Source organism: Melospiza melodia, chromosome 3 (genome assembly GCF_035770615.1).
Source record: "Melospiza melodia melodia isolate bMelMel2 chromosome 3, bMelMel2.pri, whole genome shotgun sequence".
Taxonomy (NCBI): Eukaryota; Metazoa; Chordata; class Aves; order Passeriformes; family Passerellidae; genus Melospiza; species Melospiza melodia.
Genome location: NC_086196.1, coordinates 109,633,366 through 109,650,382, shown reverse-complemented (window position 1 = coordinate 109,650,382; position 17,017 = coordinate 109,633,366). Strand labels below are relative to the sequence as shown.

General features: G+C 41.5%; 1 protein-coding gene across 3 annotated transcripts in view; it reads left to right on the top strand.

Moving 5' to 3' along the window:
• The window catches only part of TP53BP2 (tumor protein p53 binding protein 2), a 55,959-nt gene that overhangs the window by 16,047 nt on the left and 22,895 nt on the right, over positions 1-17,017 (top strand). For all 3 annotated transcript variants that reach the window (XM_063152553.1, XM_063152552.1, XM_063152555.1), the window contains exons 2-5: positions 5,693-5,840; positions 11,642-11,755; positions 13,246-13,325; positions 16,202-16,303. In XM_063152553.1, coding sequence (XP_063008623.1) covers positions 5,693-5,840; positions 11,642-11,755; positions 13,246-13,325; positions 16,202-16,303 — 444 coding nt within the window. The remainder of the gene's footprint in view (positions 1-5,692; positions 5,841-11,641; positions 11,756-13,245; positions 13,326-16,201; positions 16,304-17,017) is intronic.

Here is a 17,017-nt window from a genome sequence, read left to right as displayed (position 1 = left end):
AATAGTGTGTGAATAGATGCCATGGTTTCTGTTGTATAGTGCATGCTGTGCAGGAAGCCTCCATAAAGTTAGGAGTCCAGACAATAGTGAAAAATAGGGTTGTTATTTTTGTAATATATTCTCTTCTTGATTATGTTTTATAAGGGACTGAGTTTTGCTGATTGTTGCCCATTGCTGACATTTTATGATCAGAGTTAAGATTTTTCCCTAGAAATGTGGGGCGGGAGGAAACGTGTCCCTTTTAACTCAGGTAGTTTCAGGAATTAATTAAGTGTATTTTAATTTACATCATGGCCCATATAAGAGTGTTCTTCTAATATTTGACACCTGAATACTTGAATGCTATTAGTGTATGAATTAGAAAGTATCCAATTTAGCACTCTTTTAATTCCAAAGATGTGACATCAGCTTTATAATAACTAAGGAATAAGAGAAGTCTGATCCTTGCAGAAACACCATCAAAGCTGAAAAGTAAATTGCATTTCTATTCCCCCCACTTTAATCAATAATTGAGGCCCTCTGATCTAAGGAGAAGAGTGATTCAAGGCCTTTGATGTGAAATGATATCTTGTGGATGGATGGGAATTATAAGACTTGTATTTGCTCAGGTTAGTTTTTGGAAATGGTTTCTTCTGGATTTGGATTTTAAAAAAATTTACTTTGTTTTTAATTTTTGTTTTGTGTGGCAACAAAGCAGGAGCCAGAATAGAGTGTGGTCATTGGCTAGCTCTGTTAAAGAGCTAGGCTTAAATATTTTACTTTCAGTTGAAAATGCATTTGCAGATGTTGAGACTTTTGTATTTAATATAGTTGTAATTGTATGAACTGTTGTATAATTGTATGAAATGATCCAGTTGATGAGCTCAGCAATGAATGGGTCAGATTTTCAGGCAAAGGTAAGGCTGCTTGATGTGCAGGAGAGAGATGGAGGATTATAAAATAGCCTATGATTTTCTTTAATTGATGCCCTCTTCTGTCCTTCTTTTGGTTACTTTCCTTACTAAGCTCCCTTCCTGTTCCTGGGTGTGCTACAATCCTGACTTAGTGGCTGTAGTTGGACTTCATTAATAAAAAAGTTGAAGCAAAATGATACATTTTGTGCTGGGGGTACTCAAATTGTACTTCACACCAATGTGAATTTTTGAAATATTTGTGACTTGTGGTATTCATGTGCCCTCTAAACAAAGAAAAACTATGAAACAAGCAGAGAATAAAGAAAACACAATTCTTATCTTGCTTGCTGTGCCTATGTTGTGCTGAAGTAAAATGCAATATAAAAATTGTTTACCCAAAGTAAAGATGTTTTATTCCCTTGGCCTGTCAGGGCCGAGAAAGTGTATAAGTGAGACAGTCACAAAAAAATTCAGAAATAAATGCAATTCTGTACAGTTGTAAACAAAAGTGCATAGCAAATTCAGTTTAAATCAAATGTACATAGTGTAGTATAATAAGGTAATTCATTAATCTTCTAATAATAGAGTCAGATCCATCACTCTCTCTCCCCTTTGTCAGAGTCGCTTTTGATTTACAATATTTGTGACTGAGGTGTCAGGCTTTTTTGAGACATGAAGTCCTTTATGTTCAGTACTCTACTTTTCCACCCAGTTGTTTGGAAGTCAAGCACTGCAGTCATTCCTTAAAAAACTCTCCCTTGCTTCAGCTCGTGTGACCTTGGGCTTCCTCTGGTGTCCTTGGTGCAGCCGATCGAACTGCCTCATTTGGTGCCTCCATAACTGCAAACTTCTATTTTCTAAGCTGGAGCAGAGTCAGCTGGAATTTCTAATGTGATTTTAAAAAGAACTGCTTCAGTAGATGCACAACACCCCTGGTTTCTCCCAACACCCCTGGCTTCTCCCCAGTATGCCAAAGTACTGCAGTGCTTTTATGTTTTAAAGCTTTTCAGTACCTGTAGTGAGCATGGTTTTGGGCTGGGAAAAGAAGGGCAATCTTTTAGTTTAGACCTTAAATTAGGGATCTGATTCCTGTTCAAAAAATGCTTGGTGTGTGTGCTGGGAATTCATAAAACTCAAGTTTTGTAAAGGAGAGAAAAACCCTCATCCAAGGCTATATGGAATTATCAGATGTTTCAGTAGTTGCTTTCACGCTGTCTTTAAAAAAAATACAACATCTGATTGAAATTTGTCTTCCTTGGGTTTTTTTTTTTTTTTTTTTTTTTTTTTTTTTTTTTTTTTAATCAAGTGCTTAATTTATGCCTAGTTTCTAGCTTGAAACGAAATTTTTCGGATGTTGATTTTTTTCCCCCTGAAATTGCTGGATGTTTGTATACAACTAACACCTTCAGTTTCAGGGAGGAATGAGAAACTGTTTAATGTAAGGATTCCAGTTTATGAACAAAGTGTCCTGAGAGCACTCATGTCCTTTGTTTCTTGTTGTCACACAGCAATAAAACAGTGATACAAACTAACTGCTGGGGTGGGTAATGAATGGCACGGTTGAGCCATTCCCAAGGGAAGCAGGAGTGAGTCCTGGGGATCCCAGTTTGGGGTGGTGCCAAGGCACAGGAGCCACCAAGGGCGATGAGCAGCACTGAGAAATCACAGCAGGCGTTTGGTTCACATCATCAGCTTCTTCATCTTCCCCTTCTTCACCTCTCTGGGAAGAGGCATCTCTGTGATGGATGCTCTCTGGTCAGCTTGCCCTAAGCTCCAGGGTACCCCAGGAGGCCTTGCAGGTGAGCAGGCAGTGGTGGTGACAAATGTGACACCATTTGGTGCAAGAATAGAACAACTACTTACAGAACTTGATCATCTCAGCATTGCCTCTGGAGCTGAAGGGAAGCAGGATGAGATAACATCAGTATCATAACATTTTAGTTGCTTTAGACTCTAAGGACTTGAAGGTATGTTTTTTAGGGAATTTGCAGTTTGGTTGCTTTTCCTTTCCTTGGTTTCTAGAGGTGATGCAGACACTCCCAAGTCCCAGAAATGGCCCCACACAGCAGGTCTGAGTGCTCTTGGCTTAATGTATTAGTAATTATCCTGAGCATTGTGGATGGAAATGGCAACTCGTGATCCTTCCTGTGTAGTGTCTGTATTGCTAAATCCCAAGGATTAACAACTGGATATAGACAGGCACACTGAAGAGTGAACAGCCCAGCTAGGGTCAAATTAGGTCTGCTTTGTGTATAATGCCATGGTTTGTATAATTTTCTCTTAATTCCCATCTGTGAGCTCATCTTTTAAATTAACAAATGTTGTTGCAGACGCACAGCCTGTGCCATTTCTGAATGGCATTCCTGTTCTGAATACAAGGTTGTACAGCATTAAATGTGAAAAGTTGAAATGTTTTACACACCTGTTTTATATAAACTGCTGTAAATCTATTTGGGAACTTCTTTTTTATTTTATACTTTTCTGCCTCAGTAATTGTGGTTGAGAGATATTCTTACCTGGCTGCACTGACATCCTTCACTGCCAGGCTCCTCTAGGGGAGTCAGAAACATTGCAACATGTTCTGTGACAAAAGATTAAAGCCAAGTGTCAGAGTTCCTGCTTGGAAAGCTTTGTCCCTTAATTTAGGTCACTACCTCCTTGTGCTGTCGACAGCAGAACCCATTGTGCTCATCTTCACTATATAGTAAATGTGTGGTAAACTGATCTTATCTACCTCCACATTCTCTCTCCTACTTTCTCTTCTTACAAGCTCCAAGTTTGGCTTTTTGTTTGGTTTTCTTGTTGATTTCTTGGGGTTTTTCCCCCTCCCATAAAGTACCAAGGAAATGGGTGGGTAATGTAGCCATCAGGCAGTTTTGAGCTTGCTTTCAGCTTTTTACTCTCTGTGAATATCTGTGGAAGGTGTTCAGGAATTGATCAGAAACCTTTGTCTTGGGGAGCTGGGCAAAACCAGTGGTCAGAAATTCTGTTCTTGGTGTAGTGCCAGGGCTCAGAAAATACTGTTTGCAAGTGTTTACACGGCCAGGAGTGAGTCACATACCTGCAGTCTGTGTAACAAGATGTGCAGAGTCTGGAGTGCTTTTGTCAAAGCTTTTAAAAGAGTAAAGACAGTCTCTCATATAGGGTTGAAGGGGATCTTGGCACTCAGAATAGCCCTGGAAAGGCTTTGGAGACATCAGGAATGTGCATGTGCACGGTTGTATTCCCTGAGAGTCTCCAACAGCAGATTCCTAAAGCTGTGAAACAGATGGAGCTGAATTTCTCTTTGCAAAGGCATTAAAAATCTCTAATTCCATAGTATTTACACAAAATCACAAAAATAGTGCATGTAGGAATGGCTTTGTTACTCTTAAAAAATGATTATTTAAATTCATTTAGAAGGATATTTATACCTCTCCCCTCTTGTTTGATTTTGCCTCCTTTTCCTCCTCTTTGACCTTTTGAACTCTTGCTCCTAAGGATGTATATCCCGTTCGCCCTTTAGAAATGAGGACAGGCAAGGATTTGTGTCTTTTCTTGAGAAAGCACCTTTTCCATCTGTATGAAAAATCCTGAATTGTATAGGTTGCTGTTGCAAATGCTTAGTGGAGTAATTGCTTTCAGGATATATTTGATTTTTTTTGCCTTGCTGGGGGCCATGTGAGTAACAGCCAGTTGAGACTGAAGTTGAGAATTGGTCTCAAGAGAACTGACATTAATTTTTAGCTAGCAGCTAAACTTTGATAGCAGTTTAATATTAATAGCATGTAGTGAGATGGTGCTCAGAGGCAGTAATCATCAATGTTTTCTATCAGATATGGCCACTGCCTTTTTAGAGTGCTTGTTTAGTAGTTGTGGCAGGAAAGACACAAGCCAGAACATCTGTGTGGTGTGTATAAACAGAAAAACCAAAGATAAGGAGCCTTCTCCAGCTGTGAAGAGGAAGCCAAGTAAAATATCCTTGGTTTCTTGGGAATGGGGTTTGGGGGCTGAGACTAAGAGCACAGCAAGTTCACTTGTGTTTTTAGGAACTTTTCTATGAAATGTGTTACAAAAATGCAAATTGTGTTTCCACTTCACTACCTATGTGGTAAACTCTGGTGGCTTTTTATACCAGATGTAATTACCATTGTTTTTCACTCTTGCTGAACTCTAGTTGACTGTTCCTTCCTCTTTTGTCAAATGATTGCAGGGTATATACACATGTAGTAAAGTGAGAGGAGTTCTGACAACATCACCTGAAGAGGGAAGGAAGGAGCACCAGGTCCAGATTTAAAACTGAGTAATTCTCTGACACTGTTGAGTCAGGGACAGATTAAATGACTCCATGATTGAGAAGGTGAAAAAGAGAGATTTTATTAAGAGATGGCATCCTTTTATAACCAGGATTGCTAAAGTGAAACCTGATTGGTCTCAAAGTAAAACTTTTCACACTATTGGTGAACCAGGGATAGCCCACTCTGAAGGTACATTCCTATGAACAGAAAGAGAGATCATTGTTTTCATTCTTCCTCTCTAAGTTTCCCAGGCCTGAAGCCTGGGAGAATTCTCTTTGATTGAACTGAGAATCTTCACAATCCTCCAGCAATGTAATTTAGTTGAGCAGGAGATTATTTCTGCAGCGTCTCTTTTGCTTACACCTTAAAGAAATTTGGGGTTGTTTAGACAATTGTACCCACTGTAGTTGATAAGATGTTATCTGTGTGGGAAAGAATGCATTTACAGCAGGCTGGGACTCCAAGGTGCAGCCTGCCTTTGTGTTGGAAAGTAACCACGCGCTGTTTCTTTGTCTGCTGCAGATGTTTCTGACCGTGTACCTCAGTAACAACGAGCAGCACTTCACCGAGGTGCCAGTGACCCCCGAGACGACCTGCAGGGATGTGGTGGAGCTGTGCAAGGAGCCTGGGGAGAGCGAGTGCCACCTGGCTGAGGTGTGGTGTGGCTCAGGTAGGTCAGGCCGGCAGCTGCTGAGCTGCTGGGCATTCTCTGCTCCTGACAAGGTGGCACATGGGCAGATGTGGAAAGATGTGATCCTGTCCCAGAGAGTTCCTGCATTGCCATTTCATTGCTTTCTTCATCACACTGGCTGTGTGATAACCCACCTGCAAGAAGGGTCACACGTGCAAAACTGAGTGAAAAGCAAAAGGGAGCTTGAACATGGAGATGTTTCTGTGTCTGTGCAGCCCTTCTGTGACTCAGATGAGTCTGAGGGGTGTGAGACAGTATTTTTCTCTTCCTCTTCCTCCCCACAGTGGGATTCCAGCAGCCTTTATGGGGATTTTGAGGTACTAAGTATTGGTAATTCTGTGACTAGTTCAAAGCAATTTCTTTACCCCACAGCCATTTTCACTTGCAGTAGTAAAATAAAACTTCCTTTTTCTGATGGCACCTTCAGTGTTACCAATTGCATTGAGTGTGTTAGCAGAAGTAGTGGGAGTTCCCTGGTGTGAAGTGCTCTAAAGAAACTGGGTGACAGGGAGGATGGAGAAGCTACTTCTGGCTGTCCTTTCAAGCCTGTGGAAAAGGGGTTTGTGCATGTGGCTCATTGTCACTTTTTTCTTTTTCTATGTTCTTCTGATCTTGGGAGTTCAGATCTCCCAAACTTGCTATGCTCCATTGGAACTGGAGAATATATGAACAAAAAAACCCCTTAAAATATTACTAATGTCTCATGGCTTAAATGGGAAAGGACACTGGACTATCTCCTGTCTCCATGGTACTCACTGGGTACTGGGAGCCATCCAGAGGCATAAGATAGATGAATCCCTGGCAGGATTTTGAGTAATGAAAAATAATTATGTCTAAGCCAACCTTTTTGAGATGCTTCAACAAGATTATAAAAGAGTCAGATGATAAGGGCTTATATTTCTGTCTTCCTCTGCTGTTATCTCAGGCTCACATCTGTTAAAAGAAGTCTTTGGTGAGATGGATGTTTGTTTAATGCTATGAGATACCTGAGTTGTCTCTTGATATTTACTTGCTTCTGACAGAGATGTGATGTTTCTAGTATTTCTAACTTTAAAAAATGGAGCAGAATTTTTTTCTTCTCCTTAGAAATAAAGAAGCTTTACTTCATCAATGATAATAAAATAAAATCAACAATTCATCATGGAAAGAGATTTTCTAGGAATGTATTTTAATTGTTCATCTTTGTCTGAATCAACACAATACTGAAGTCTACAGTGAAAGAGAAGTAAAATAAAGGTTTAGGTAAAACTACTGAATTTATAGTTAACCTTAGTGCCCACACCCTGTTAAAGAGCACAAGTGGTTGTGGTGAGGGACAGGGTTCTCCTGTTGGTACTGAAATTGGAGCTGTGTCGGAGTGGGCAGCTCCTCTTGTGTTTCCTGAATCTGGATTTTTGCTTGGCTTTTGAGATGGTGGTGTAGCATTTGCTATAAAGGGCAGTGAGATTGTCCTGAAATCAAAGGACAGCACCTCCAGGAAGAGGCAAGTGAAGTCTGCCAGTACTTAGGGCCCAAATGTTCTGCTTAAGCTGAAAAACGAACTTTAAATAAATTATGTGGTGTTTTATTTATACCATCAAATTATCAGCCTTTCTGAGGCTGGAGATGTAAGAAAGTAATCTGGATACAGAAACATAAAGTGAAGCAGAGAATTTTTTCCTGAGATGAGTCTTTGCAGAGACATCATGAGACACACAAGAACAGATATCTAAGACAAAAAATATTTTGTCCCTTTTTACAGTGAAAAGTTTTACAAGATCATTGAGCCCAGCCTTTGCCCAAACACCACTATGCCAACTAGACCATGGCACTAAGTGCTATGTCCATTTGTCTCCTGAACATTTCCAGGGATGGTGACTCCACCACCCCCTTGGGAAGCCTGTTCAAATGCTTAACCAACCTTCAAGTGCAGAAATTCTTCCTGGTGTCCAACCTTACCCTCCCCTGGTGCAGTTTAAGGCTGTTTCCTCTTCTGTCACTTGTTACCTGGGAGAAGAGGCCGACCCCCACCTGGCTGCAAGCTCCTTTCAGGGAACTGTGAGAGCGATAAGGTCTCCCCTGAGTCTTTTCTCCAGGCTGAACAACCTCAGTTGCTCCTCATCAGACCCATGCTCCAGCCCCTTCCCCAGCTCCATGGCCCTGCTCTCTCCAGCACCTCTGTGTCCTTCTTGTAGTGATGGCCCAGAACTGGACCCAGCTCTCGAGGTGTGGCCTCAGCAGTGCTGAGCACAGGAGGACAATCCCTGCCCTGCTCCTGCTGCCCTCATCATTGCTGACACAGGCCAGCAGGTCAGTGGCCTGCTTGAGCACCCTGGCTCATGTTCAGCTGCTGTTGACCAGCACCCCCAGGTCCTTTCCCAGCCCCTCTGCCCCCAGCCAGGAGCTCTGTTTGGGGTTGTGGTGACGCAAGGGCAGGGCTCAGCAGTTGCTGGAGTTCCAAATACAGTTCCCAGTTGTACTGTTAACAAAAATGCATTTCTCAATAGCATTAAAAGATTTGAGTACTGCATTCATGCATGTTGCTTTGGATGAAATGTGTCTTGAGCATCTGTGTAGCATCCAGCAACAAGTATTTGCAAGATGTTTTCATGTATATTTAGGAATTTTTTTTGGCAAGGGGAGGAGGCCGTGAGGGAGAGAAATACTTTTAGCTAATCTCATTTTTGATGTCAGCAAAGTTTTCCATCTTGTTCTGCCAGGATTAGCCTCGATTTCTGTTTTGTTTGTGTATTACACTGAACAAATTCAACTGCTTTGAAACAAACATGGTGCAGGACAGCTAACCTCTGGGGGTAGAAACAAGAGATTTGTGTTGGAAAACGACTTCTCAGACTTCAATTACTGGGATCCTTCTTACATCACTTGTTTCTTTCTTCTTCTGACACTTGCTCAGGAATTTTAGCTTCTATTGTCAGACCTTATTAAGCCTACTTTGAAAGATTGCTGCAACTGTGCTTGAGGCACTTTGCTCCCTGAAGGGGACAAGTTTACTACTCTCCCTGTCCTCCTAGTTTTGCTTGAAATTTAGTGAATATCAAGGCAAAATTTCTTAACCTTCCTATTATTATCCGAATTCTGTTAGACAGTTACCTTGCCTACTGTGGAAAGCAGCCAAATGGAGTGCATGTATAAAGATCTCCTTTTTTTTCTCTCTATGAGACAGACAGGAAAAAAAACCCCAAAACTGATTGTCCATTCTTCTTGAGCTTTCCAAATGTACATTTGTTTGGTATTTGAAAATCTCTTTGACCTTCCTCTGAAGCCAGTGAGTGGTATTGACAGAATCCTTGTGTAAAGGGCATCTCCCTTGATTATAGAGTTTCTGCTGAAGTATTGCTGAGCTGCTAGAAATCTGCCTCATAAGCCTGCTGTATAGCCTTTAAGACAAAAATCTGCCAGTGGTGCTGTTGATTTTTTTTTTTTTTTTGTTGCTGTTGTTGTGGTTTTTTTCCCCTTTTTTCCCTTGAATTAAGGTTTAGCAGATGAGGAATGTTTTCTGCTGTCTAGACAAGTAACCGCCAAGAGACGGCTTTTTCTGTAACAGTGACCTACTTGCTTATTCTGTAGAGCTAATCTCTTCTGACAGTCACTCCAGAAATTCTCCTTCCTAGATTGCTTGAGCACAGCTGCAGCATTTTCATTTAAAGAAACACTTTTATGTTGAAAAGAGCTTTCCACATACTGCAAACATGTTAGCAGCTCCTTTTCTAATGGAACTGAAAACATTTATACTTAGTGCCAACAATTTTTCCTGCTGAAAAGATGATTTCATATTAAGACAGTGACTTTTTGAAAGACTTTATTGAATATGAATGAACTACTCTGATTTCTTTTTTCTCTCTTTCCCCTCCCCTTGCTTAAAAAAAAAATGAAAGGAAACTGCCAACAAAAGCAACATCAGGAAAAATGAAACTGGTGCAAAAATGGTGGTATTTAATTTCATTCTTTGTTTGCTTGTCTTTATTTCTCAGGCCAGGAACAATATCTTCTGCTTGTCTGGCATCCAGCACAAATGGGTCCAAACATGACCATGAGCCCCAATGCTGTTAGAAGATACATCCTGGCTATATAAATTCAGTACTGTGATATATTGACCACACTGTTGCCATCACATTTAAAATAGGCAGAAAAATTGATGGTAAAACATCTAGAATAACAAAAGAAACTGCTTTGATGTAAAGATTTGGAGACCAATAAGTAATTCTAGTTATATTCTGGCTGTGAGTGTCTGGTTGTGATACATGTAAATTTTTAAAGAATGGTAATAACAGAAAGGGAGGAGTAGTGGTAGATTTAGATTCACACTGGGTTTTTTCTATTATCAAAAGGCAGCAAGTAAGGCTTAAAAATTACTTAAATGACTGAATCCTGAGCTTGGGGATAAAAGCAGGAAAAGAAATTCAGTGGAATTTGTGCATGTAACTTTTCCATCACAGTTATTTGAAAGGAAATGGCAAGTTCTTACTGGGCTCACTTTTCACTGTCTGATCCTTTTTTTACTTTGAGCTGTGAATCCAAAGTAGTTCAGCTTTTCAAGGTTTATCAGAAATAGGCCTTTCAAAATGCATGTCGTGTGAAGTTCATGAAATTTGCTGTCCAAAACAATGAGCTGGATCTGTGTCTGACAGGAGCTGTGGGAGAACACTTGAAGTGACAGGAGCTGTGCTGGCACACTGAGCATCAGCCCTGCTGGGTACTGCCAGGCAGCCTCTCCAGGCTGTGAGTGCTCCTGCCTGAGCTTGAATGCAAGGGCTGCCATCCAGCGTTGGGAGAAGGATTCCTCCTCCCTGAGAGTGTCTTTGCGTCTCTCTTGGTTCTCTACAGAAGGATTCCTCTTCCCTGAGAGTCTGTCTTTGCAGCTTTCTTCCTTCTCAAGAGCAGGATTCCTCTTCCCTGAGAGTCTATCTTTGCATCGCTCTTCGTTCTCATGGAATTAGGCAGTGGAAGTGTCCCTGTAGGAATGGTGGCAGCAGTGCCCTTGAGGAGAGGGTGGGAGTGACTAAGGGATGAGTTTGTCTGAGGTGCCACAGAAGAGGAGTGAAAGGTACAACAGCACATTTCCTGCTGGTGGGTGGGTAAGGTGATTTTCACATGCAAAAGGAGGACACTAGAACTGAAAGCCCTGAATTCCCTAGTTTTTTTCTCACAGCCTGTGCCTCAGCTTTTCCCTTCAGGAGTGTACTTTTCCAGGGCTGCTGTTCAGAGATGTTTATTTAGTTTCAGAAGCAAGGAGCAACACAGTGGCTTCTTAAGAGAAAAGTAGAAATCCCTTGGATGAGGGCAGGTGTTGTGTGCACTCACAGTGTTCAGGTGAAAGATGGACAGACATTTTTGGTTTGGTGTGGGCCCAAGCTGTGGTGGGATGGAGCAGTTCACTATTACTGTATTTGGGTTGCCCCCCAGACGAAGGAAGGAATGATGAATCTGCCTCCATGTTCTCAGAAGGCTAATTTATTATTTTATGATACTATATTATATTAAAGAATACTAAATCTAAAGAATACAGAAAGGATACTTAAAGAAGGCTAAAAAGATAATAATGAAAACTTGTGACTCTTGGAATTGGCTTGGCACTGATTGGCCATTGAGTCAAAACAATTCACATGAAACCAATGAAACAATCTCCAAACACATTCCACACTTGAGCACAACACAGGAGAAGCAAGTGAGATAAGAATTATTTTCCTTTTTCTCTGAGGCTTCTCAGGAGAAAATCCTGAGTGAAGGGGTTTTTCAGAACACATGACTGTGCCACACTTAAAGGTTTTTTACCTTTCCAGAGCGCCCCGTGGGCGACAACGAGCGGATGCTGGATGTTCTGCAGAGGTTTGGAATGCAGAGGAGCGAGGTGCGGTTCTTCCTGCGCCACGAGCGCTCGCCCTGCCGCGAGGCTGGTAGGTGTTCACCTCAGTGCTTCGTCTCTTCAAGTTCTGTTTCATCCTTCAAGGTTAAGGAAACAACTTGTGTGTGTTATTTATTAATGTTCATAGCCAGTAGGCGTTGCAGCCGTTTTTTGTCTGACTGTTGGTTAGTCTTTGTAAAGGCTTCATCTTCCCTTTCTATAGCTGGGAATAGTAAATCCCAATTGAAATTTCTGCAGGTTTTCTAGAGCTGGTTATCACCAAAGCATCCAAGGGCATGCTGTGTTAAATATATTTTCTCCAGCAAAATATCTTGAAATCTGTGATGATCTCTTCTTTTAAATATAGGAATTAAATAAATATAGAAATATAAATTTTGCGCTGCTCTTCAAATCGAACTGTTGCCCATTTGGGTCATTATTCACCTGGATAATACTTTACCAGGGTGATAAACTTGGCATGCTGGGCGAAGATAGAGCTCTTCAAAGTTTCTCCTACACATTTGTGTTAGTTTTAGGAATAGCATTAAATGAACTGCCTGGTGAAGTTCTCTGAGAATATAGTTCTCATAGTAAATTGAAGTGTGAAACCTGTAAATGAAATTACTTTCAGCTTTTCATGGGTTTTCTGTGTATCCCATATTCATCTCTTCAGTAAAATCTTTCACTTTTACCTTTAAATCAATCTACCAGATTCTTCTTCCTCCCCCTTTTCTGTTTTCATCCTTGGTAATATTCCTCAGTGTTGGAAATACTGAATTTGTTAAGTGGCATAGTACCCTGCATATTTTAGATGTCTGACTGTATCTCAATATTTGAAATGCATACTGGTGATAGAATGAGTGCATGAAAAGCTAAAGCTGTGCCATTTCTACCTGCTAAAGATCTTGCAGAGCAGTTTAGTTGTCAAAATGTATTTTTTCAAGTCCAGGGTGCCTGTAGTATTAAGATTGTCATTTTATTGGCCACAGCATTGCCAATAAATTTGAACTTTGAATTCAATAGGAATCAAATGGACAAGAAAGTATCAGGCATGGCTTTGTCCAGTAGTACACTTATGTTCCACAGGGAAATCAATGAGATTGGTATTGGGCATCTGAGCACTATTTGCACATGATTTGATGGGAATAAAGTAGGGTTCTAGTTAAGCAGCATCTTTACTGATATAATGACTGCCAGGAAGAAGAAAAAAAAGTGCTTTTAAACTATAATGCACATTTAGTAGGGGCTGACTGCCTGTTTGCCACAGGATAAAAACTAGAATAGGCTAGTATTGGTTAAGCTGGTTTTGTTTGTCTGTAGTTTTGAACAGAACTATACTTTCAAATAAAAGTTGACACTGAACAGAAATCTTTCTAGAAAATGTGTTGTGTCATCACTTAAATTCATCTTGGTAGTAAGCATATAAGAACAAGTATTCAGATTCTACTCCAAAATGATTATTCTGATTCTCCTTTTGTACTGAAAGCTATGTCTAAAAGGATAAGAAAAATCTTACATTACCTTACATCTGTTTCTGTCTAGGGTCTGGACAAAGATCTCAGGATCCAGCCTTCAAAAGAAATGGTGTGAAAGTGCCTGGTGATCGAAGGATAGAGAATGGGGTGAGTGCTGCATGCAGTGGCTGAGCTGGAGTTCATTTTCCCACAGCAGCCCTCCCTCCCAGTGCTGTGCTTTGCATTGGCAGCCACAAGGGTGCTGATAACACTCCAGAGTTTTGGCTACTGCTGAGCAGGGCTGGCACAGCATCAGCACTGCCCCAACATTCCCCCCACATCAAGGGCTGGCAGTGGGCAGGGTCCTGGGAGGGGACACAGCCACACCAGCTGACCCAAAGTGACCAAAGGGATATTCCCTGGTGTGTGGCGTCAGCTGAGATACAAAAGCCAAGGGAAGGAGGAGGAACAGGGGAACATTTGTTATTTTCCAACATTTGCCTCCTGGAGCAACTGCTTCCTGTGCTGAAGCCCTGCCTCCTGGGAAGTGGCTGGACATCACTCTCTGATAGGTAGAGAATAAACTGGTTTGTCTTTGCTTGCTTTAACAAACTTTTTTTGCCTTTGCTTTACTAAACTGCCTTTTCTCAGCCTAGGAGTTGTTTTCCAGCTTATTCTCTCTGCCCTGTCCTGCTGGGAAGGGGAGTGGTAGAGCAGCTTGGTGGGCACCTGGAATTCAGCCAAGGTCAACCAGCTATAGTCCTTTCTGGTCCCTGAACTGGGGTGAAACAAAGGCAGTTTATATATATATGTGTATATATATATATATTTATATAAATAAATACTTTTTAGTTACCAACATCAAGCTCCTGTGTGGGACACAGTTTGTCAGCTGCACTGCTTATCTTTTTTTCTGAGTTTGGGAACATATTTACATAAACAATGGCTCTGTGCTTTGCCCTCACACTGATGACCTTGCTACACTGGGGGAGCTGTCTTGTCTCTCCCTGCCTGAGATTGATGTGAATGCTTTTAAAATGCAGGCTCCCATGGTCTTTGCTCATCCATATATAAGCTGTTTAATACTGTTAATAATATTAACTAATACTGTTGGCACCCTGTGGGGTTTGTGCAATTCAGTGTCATGTGGGTGTAAAAGAAAGCAAACTTTAGGTGAGGAGATATTGAGATGTGCTCTGAGGTACCCAGTTCCTGGGTGGCAGGGTGTGTGGAAGGACTTGGACATGTGCCTGGGGTGGTTTTCACCTCCCATTGCCTGGGACTTTACACCTGAACAGGTAATCAGTGAACCCAAACTGATATGTCAGCTGAGAGAAGGGTGCCTTGCCCAGCCCAGTGAAAACCAGCAGTGTCTCACCCTGTTCTGGGGCCTGGTCTGTGAGCCACAGTCCAGTGCTCAGAGCACTGTAGGTGAGGCAGGAACCCAGACTGTGTTTGAGGACACTATGGCTGAGACAGGCACTCACACCACCATAATTGCCCCAGTGGTGAAAAAAGGAAAAATGGAAATGGACAAAGTAAGCTGTCATCTATCATTGGTTGGAAAGGGAGGAAAAAGGAGAATAAGGGAGAGCAGGGTTCAGATAAAGAAGCCAGTCCTTCAAAAAAGAAATTGCAAGGAGTGAGACAAATCAAACAGGAGACAAAGTTACTCAGTCCTTGACCTCAGCAGAGCTTCAAGACTTGTGAAAAGATTACAGCTGCCAGCCACGTGAGCAGATTTCTGCCTGGCTGCTTCAGTGCTGGGCTAGTGGGGCTGACTGTCAGCACTTGGATGGTCATGAAGCCCCAACAGCTGGGATCTCTTGCCAGAAATCAGGAAATTGAAAGAAGTATTGGGAAACAGCAATTTGCAGTTTCTGGACATGGCTACTCTCAAGTGTGAGGGCAAGGTGTCACTTAAGGAAGATCCTGTAAATTCCAAGGAAAGTGAACCACTGCATGAAGGTATCCAGTACCTGAGAGAATTAGCAGTGCTGGAAGTCATCTATAGTGATCTAAAAAGTGACAATGTCCCTAAAGATCCAGAGGATGTCCCTTGCACGGTGGCTGTGTGGAGGAAGGTGGTGAACATGTCATGACACTTAGCACCCACAGGCCTCTGGAAGAATTACCATTATAGTGAAAGTGGAGGCTTTCCCTCTTTGGAGATACAGGTGCAAATAGTGCCAGGGAAAGAAATGAGAGGCTGGTAATGACTATTCTAAAATAGACACAAAGCCTCTAGCAGTTACCATCCTGGATTTCAGTTTCCAGGATGTCACCAGATCTGTGGGCTGCCATGGCTGTGCTTGTACAGGTGATCTCGGAGCCACAAATGCACCGTACTTCCCCTTCTCTCCTTTCATCAGAATTCTTTTCTCATATTACTTCAGTTTGGGGTTTTTTTTTTTGCAGTTTTGTCAAAGATCCCTAGCTCCAGACTTCAAGTTGACACCAGTTACTGTTTCAGCATTGAATCCATTGTCTACCACTCTTGCACCATAATATTATGGATGTAAGATTGAATCTAGACTCAGGAAATATCTGAACAGACAACCAAGAACAATGCTGTCTTTGAGAGTGGTGTTTTCCCTCCTGCCCAGCTATATTTAAACTTTCTATTTTCTTCAGCTTACATGGAAGTGCTTCAAATTGTAGTGATACACCTACAAGCACAGATCCATGCTGCCACATGCTGAGCATTCTGGGCTCAGTCAGTCAAAGCTGATTCATGCTGAGCTGAATTATAAAGGGCTCTGAAATGCCTCTTGAAAATGCTGCTGGGATTTTGCTGCTAGAAACATTAATGTTCCAAAAGATGTCATTTTCTGTGAGTTGTTGGATTGGGCTACACATGTGTATGAGCTTACAATTATTTGTGTTACCATTAAAAGATACTGTGTCTCTCCAATTATTTTATTGGCTGTTCAGTTGGGTTTTTTGTTTGAAAGACTTTTATCATACTTTTCTGCAGTAGCTCTATTAAGTGCTAGCCAAATTAAAAATTCTAGACTTAGCATGCTTTGGGTTTTCTTTGACAGGTAAGTGCCCCAAGGATGGATATGACACTGGCTGAACTTCAGGAAATGGCATCACGCCAACAGCAGCAAATTGAGGCTCAACAACAAATGCTGGCTAACAAGGTGAGTTTGGGATGAGATTGTTTACAGCCAGAAACAAAGGTAGTAAGAGTCATGTGAAGTGAAGGGAGGATTGGGGTTTTTTTCACCCCTTCTAAACAGAGGGCTCCTTTTCTTTGGCTGCCTGTTTTTAAATTTGAAAGTCAATGTATGCAAATATCCAGTTGTAAAACATACAAATAATGCCAGTGATAGAAGTGACCATTTAGCTTACTGAAAGGATAGGGCACATAACATTAATGTATTGTCATTCATCCTGGTGGCTCTGTCAGCTCTGTTTGTGCTCCATGTGGTGACCAGCAATTCACCAGTTTGATCACTGAACAATGCTTTTGTCTCTGCTGTCCTGTCATGCTATCTTGCCTTCTCCTGATAAGAGTTCAGCGTGCCTGGTTTTCTGGGACAGCTGGCTGGAAAAGATGTCTTGTATGTGATAAAATAACCTAGGACTGTGATTTATAAAATGCTTGCAGAACAATAACAAAAAGCTGATGGAAGCACACATCAGGTGCTTCCTGAATTGTATGGGGGAAAAATACTCTGAATGTATCTGCAGAATGGTGGCACCGAGCTTGTGTTTTGTTTGAGTGTTGTTGGTTCACATTACTCTTGAAAATGTAACAGAAAATGCTGCTTTTGGCAGAGAATTGTGAAATGTGAGCCTGTCTTGAAGAGGGCTCATATGTCTGGGTGAGTGTTCCATGGGTTTCAGAATGT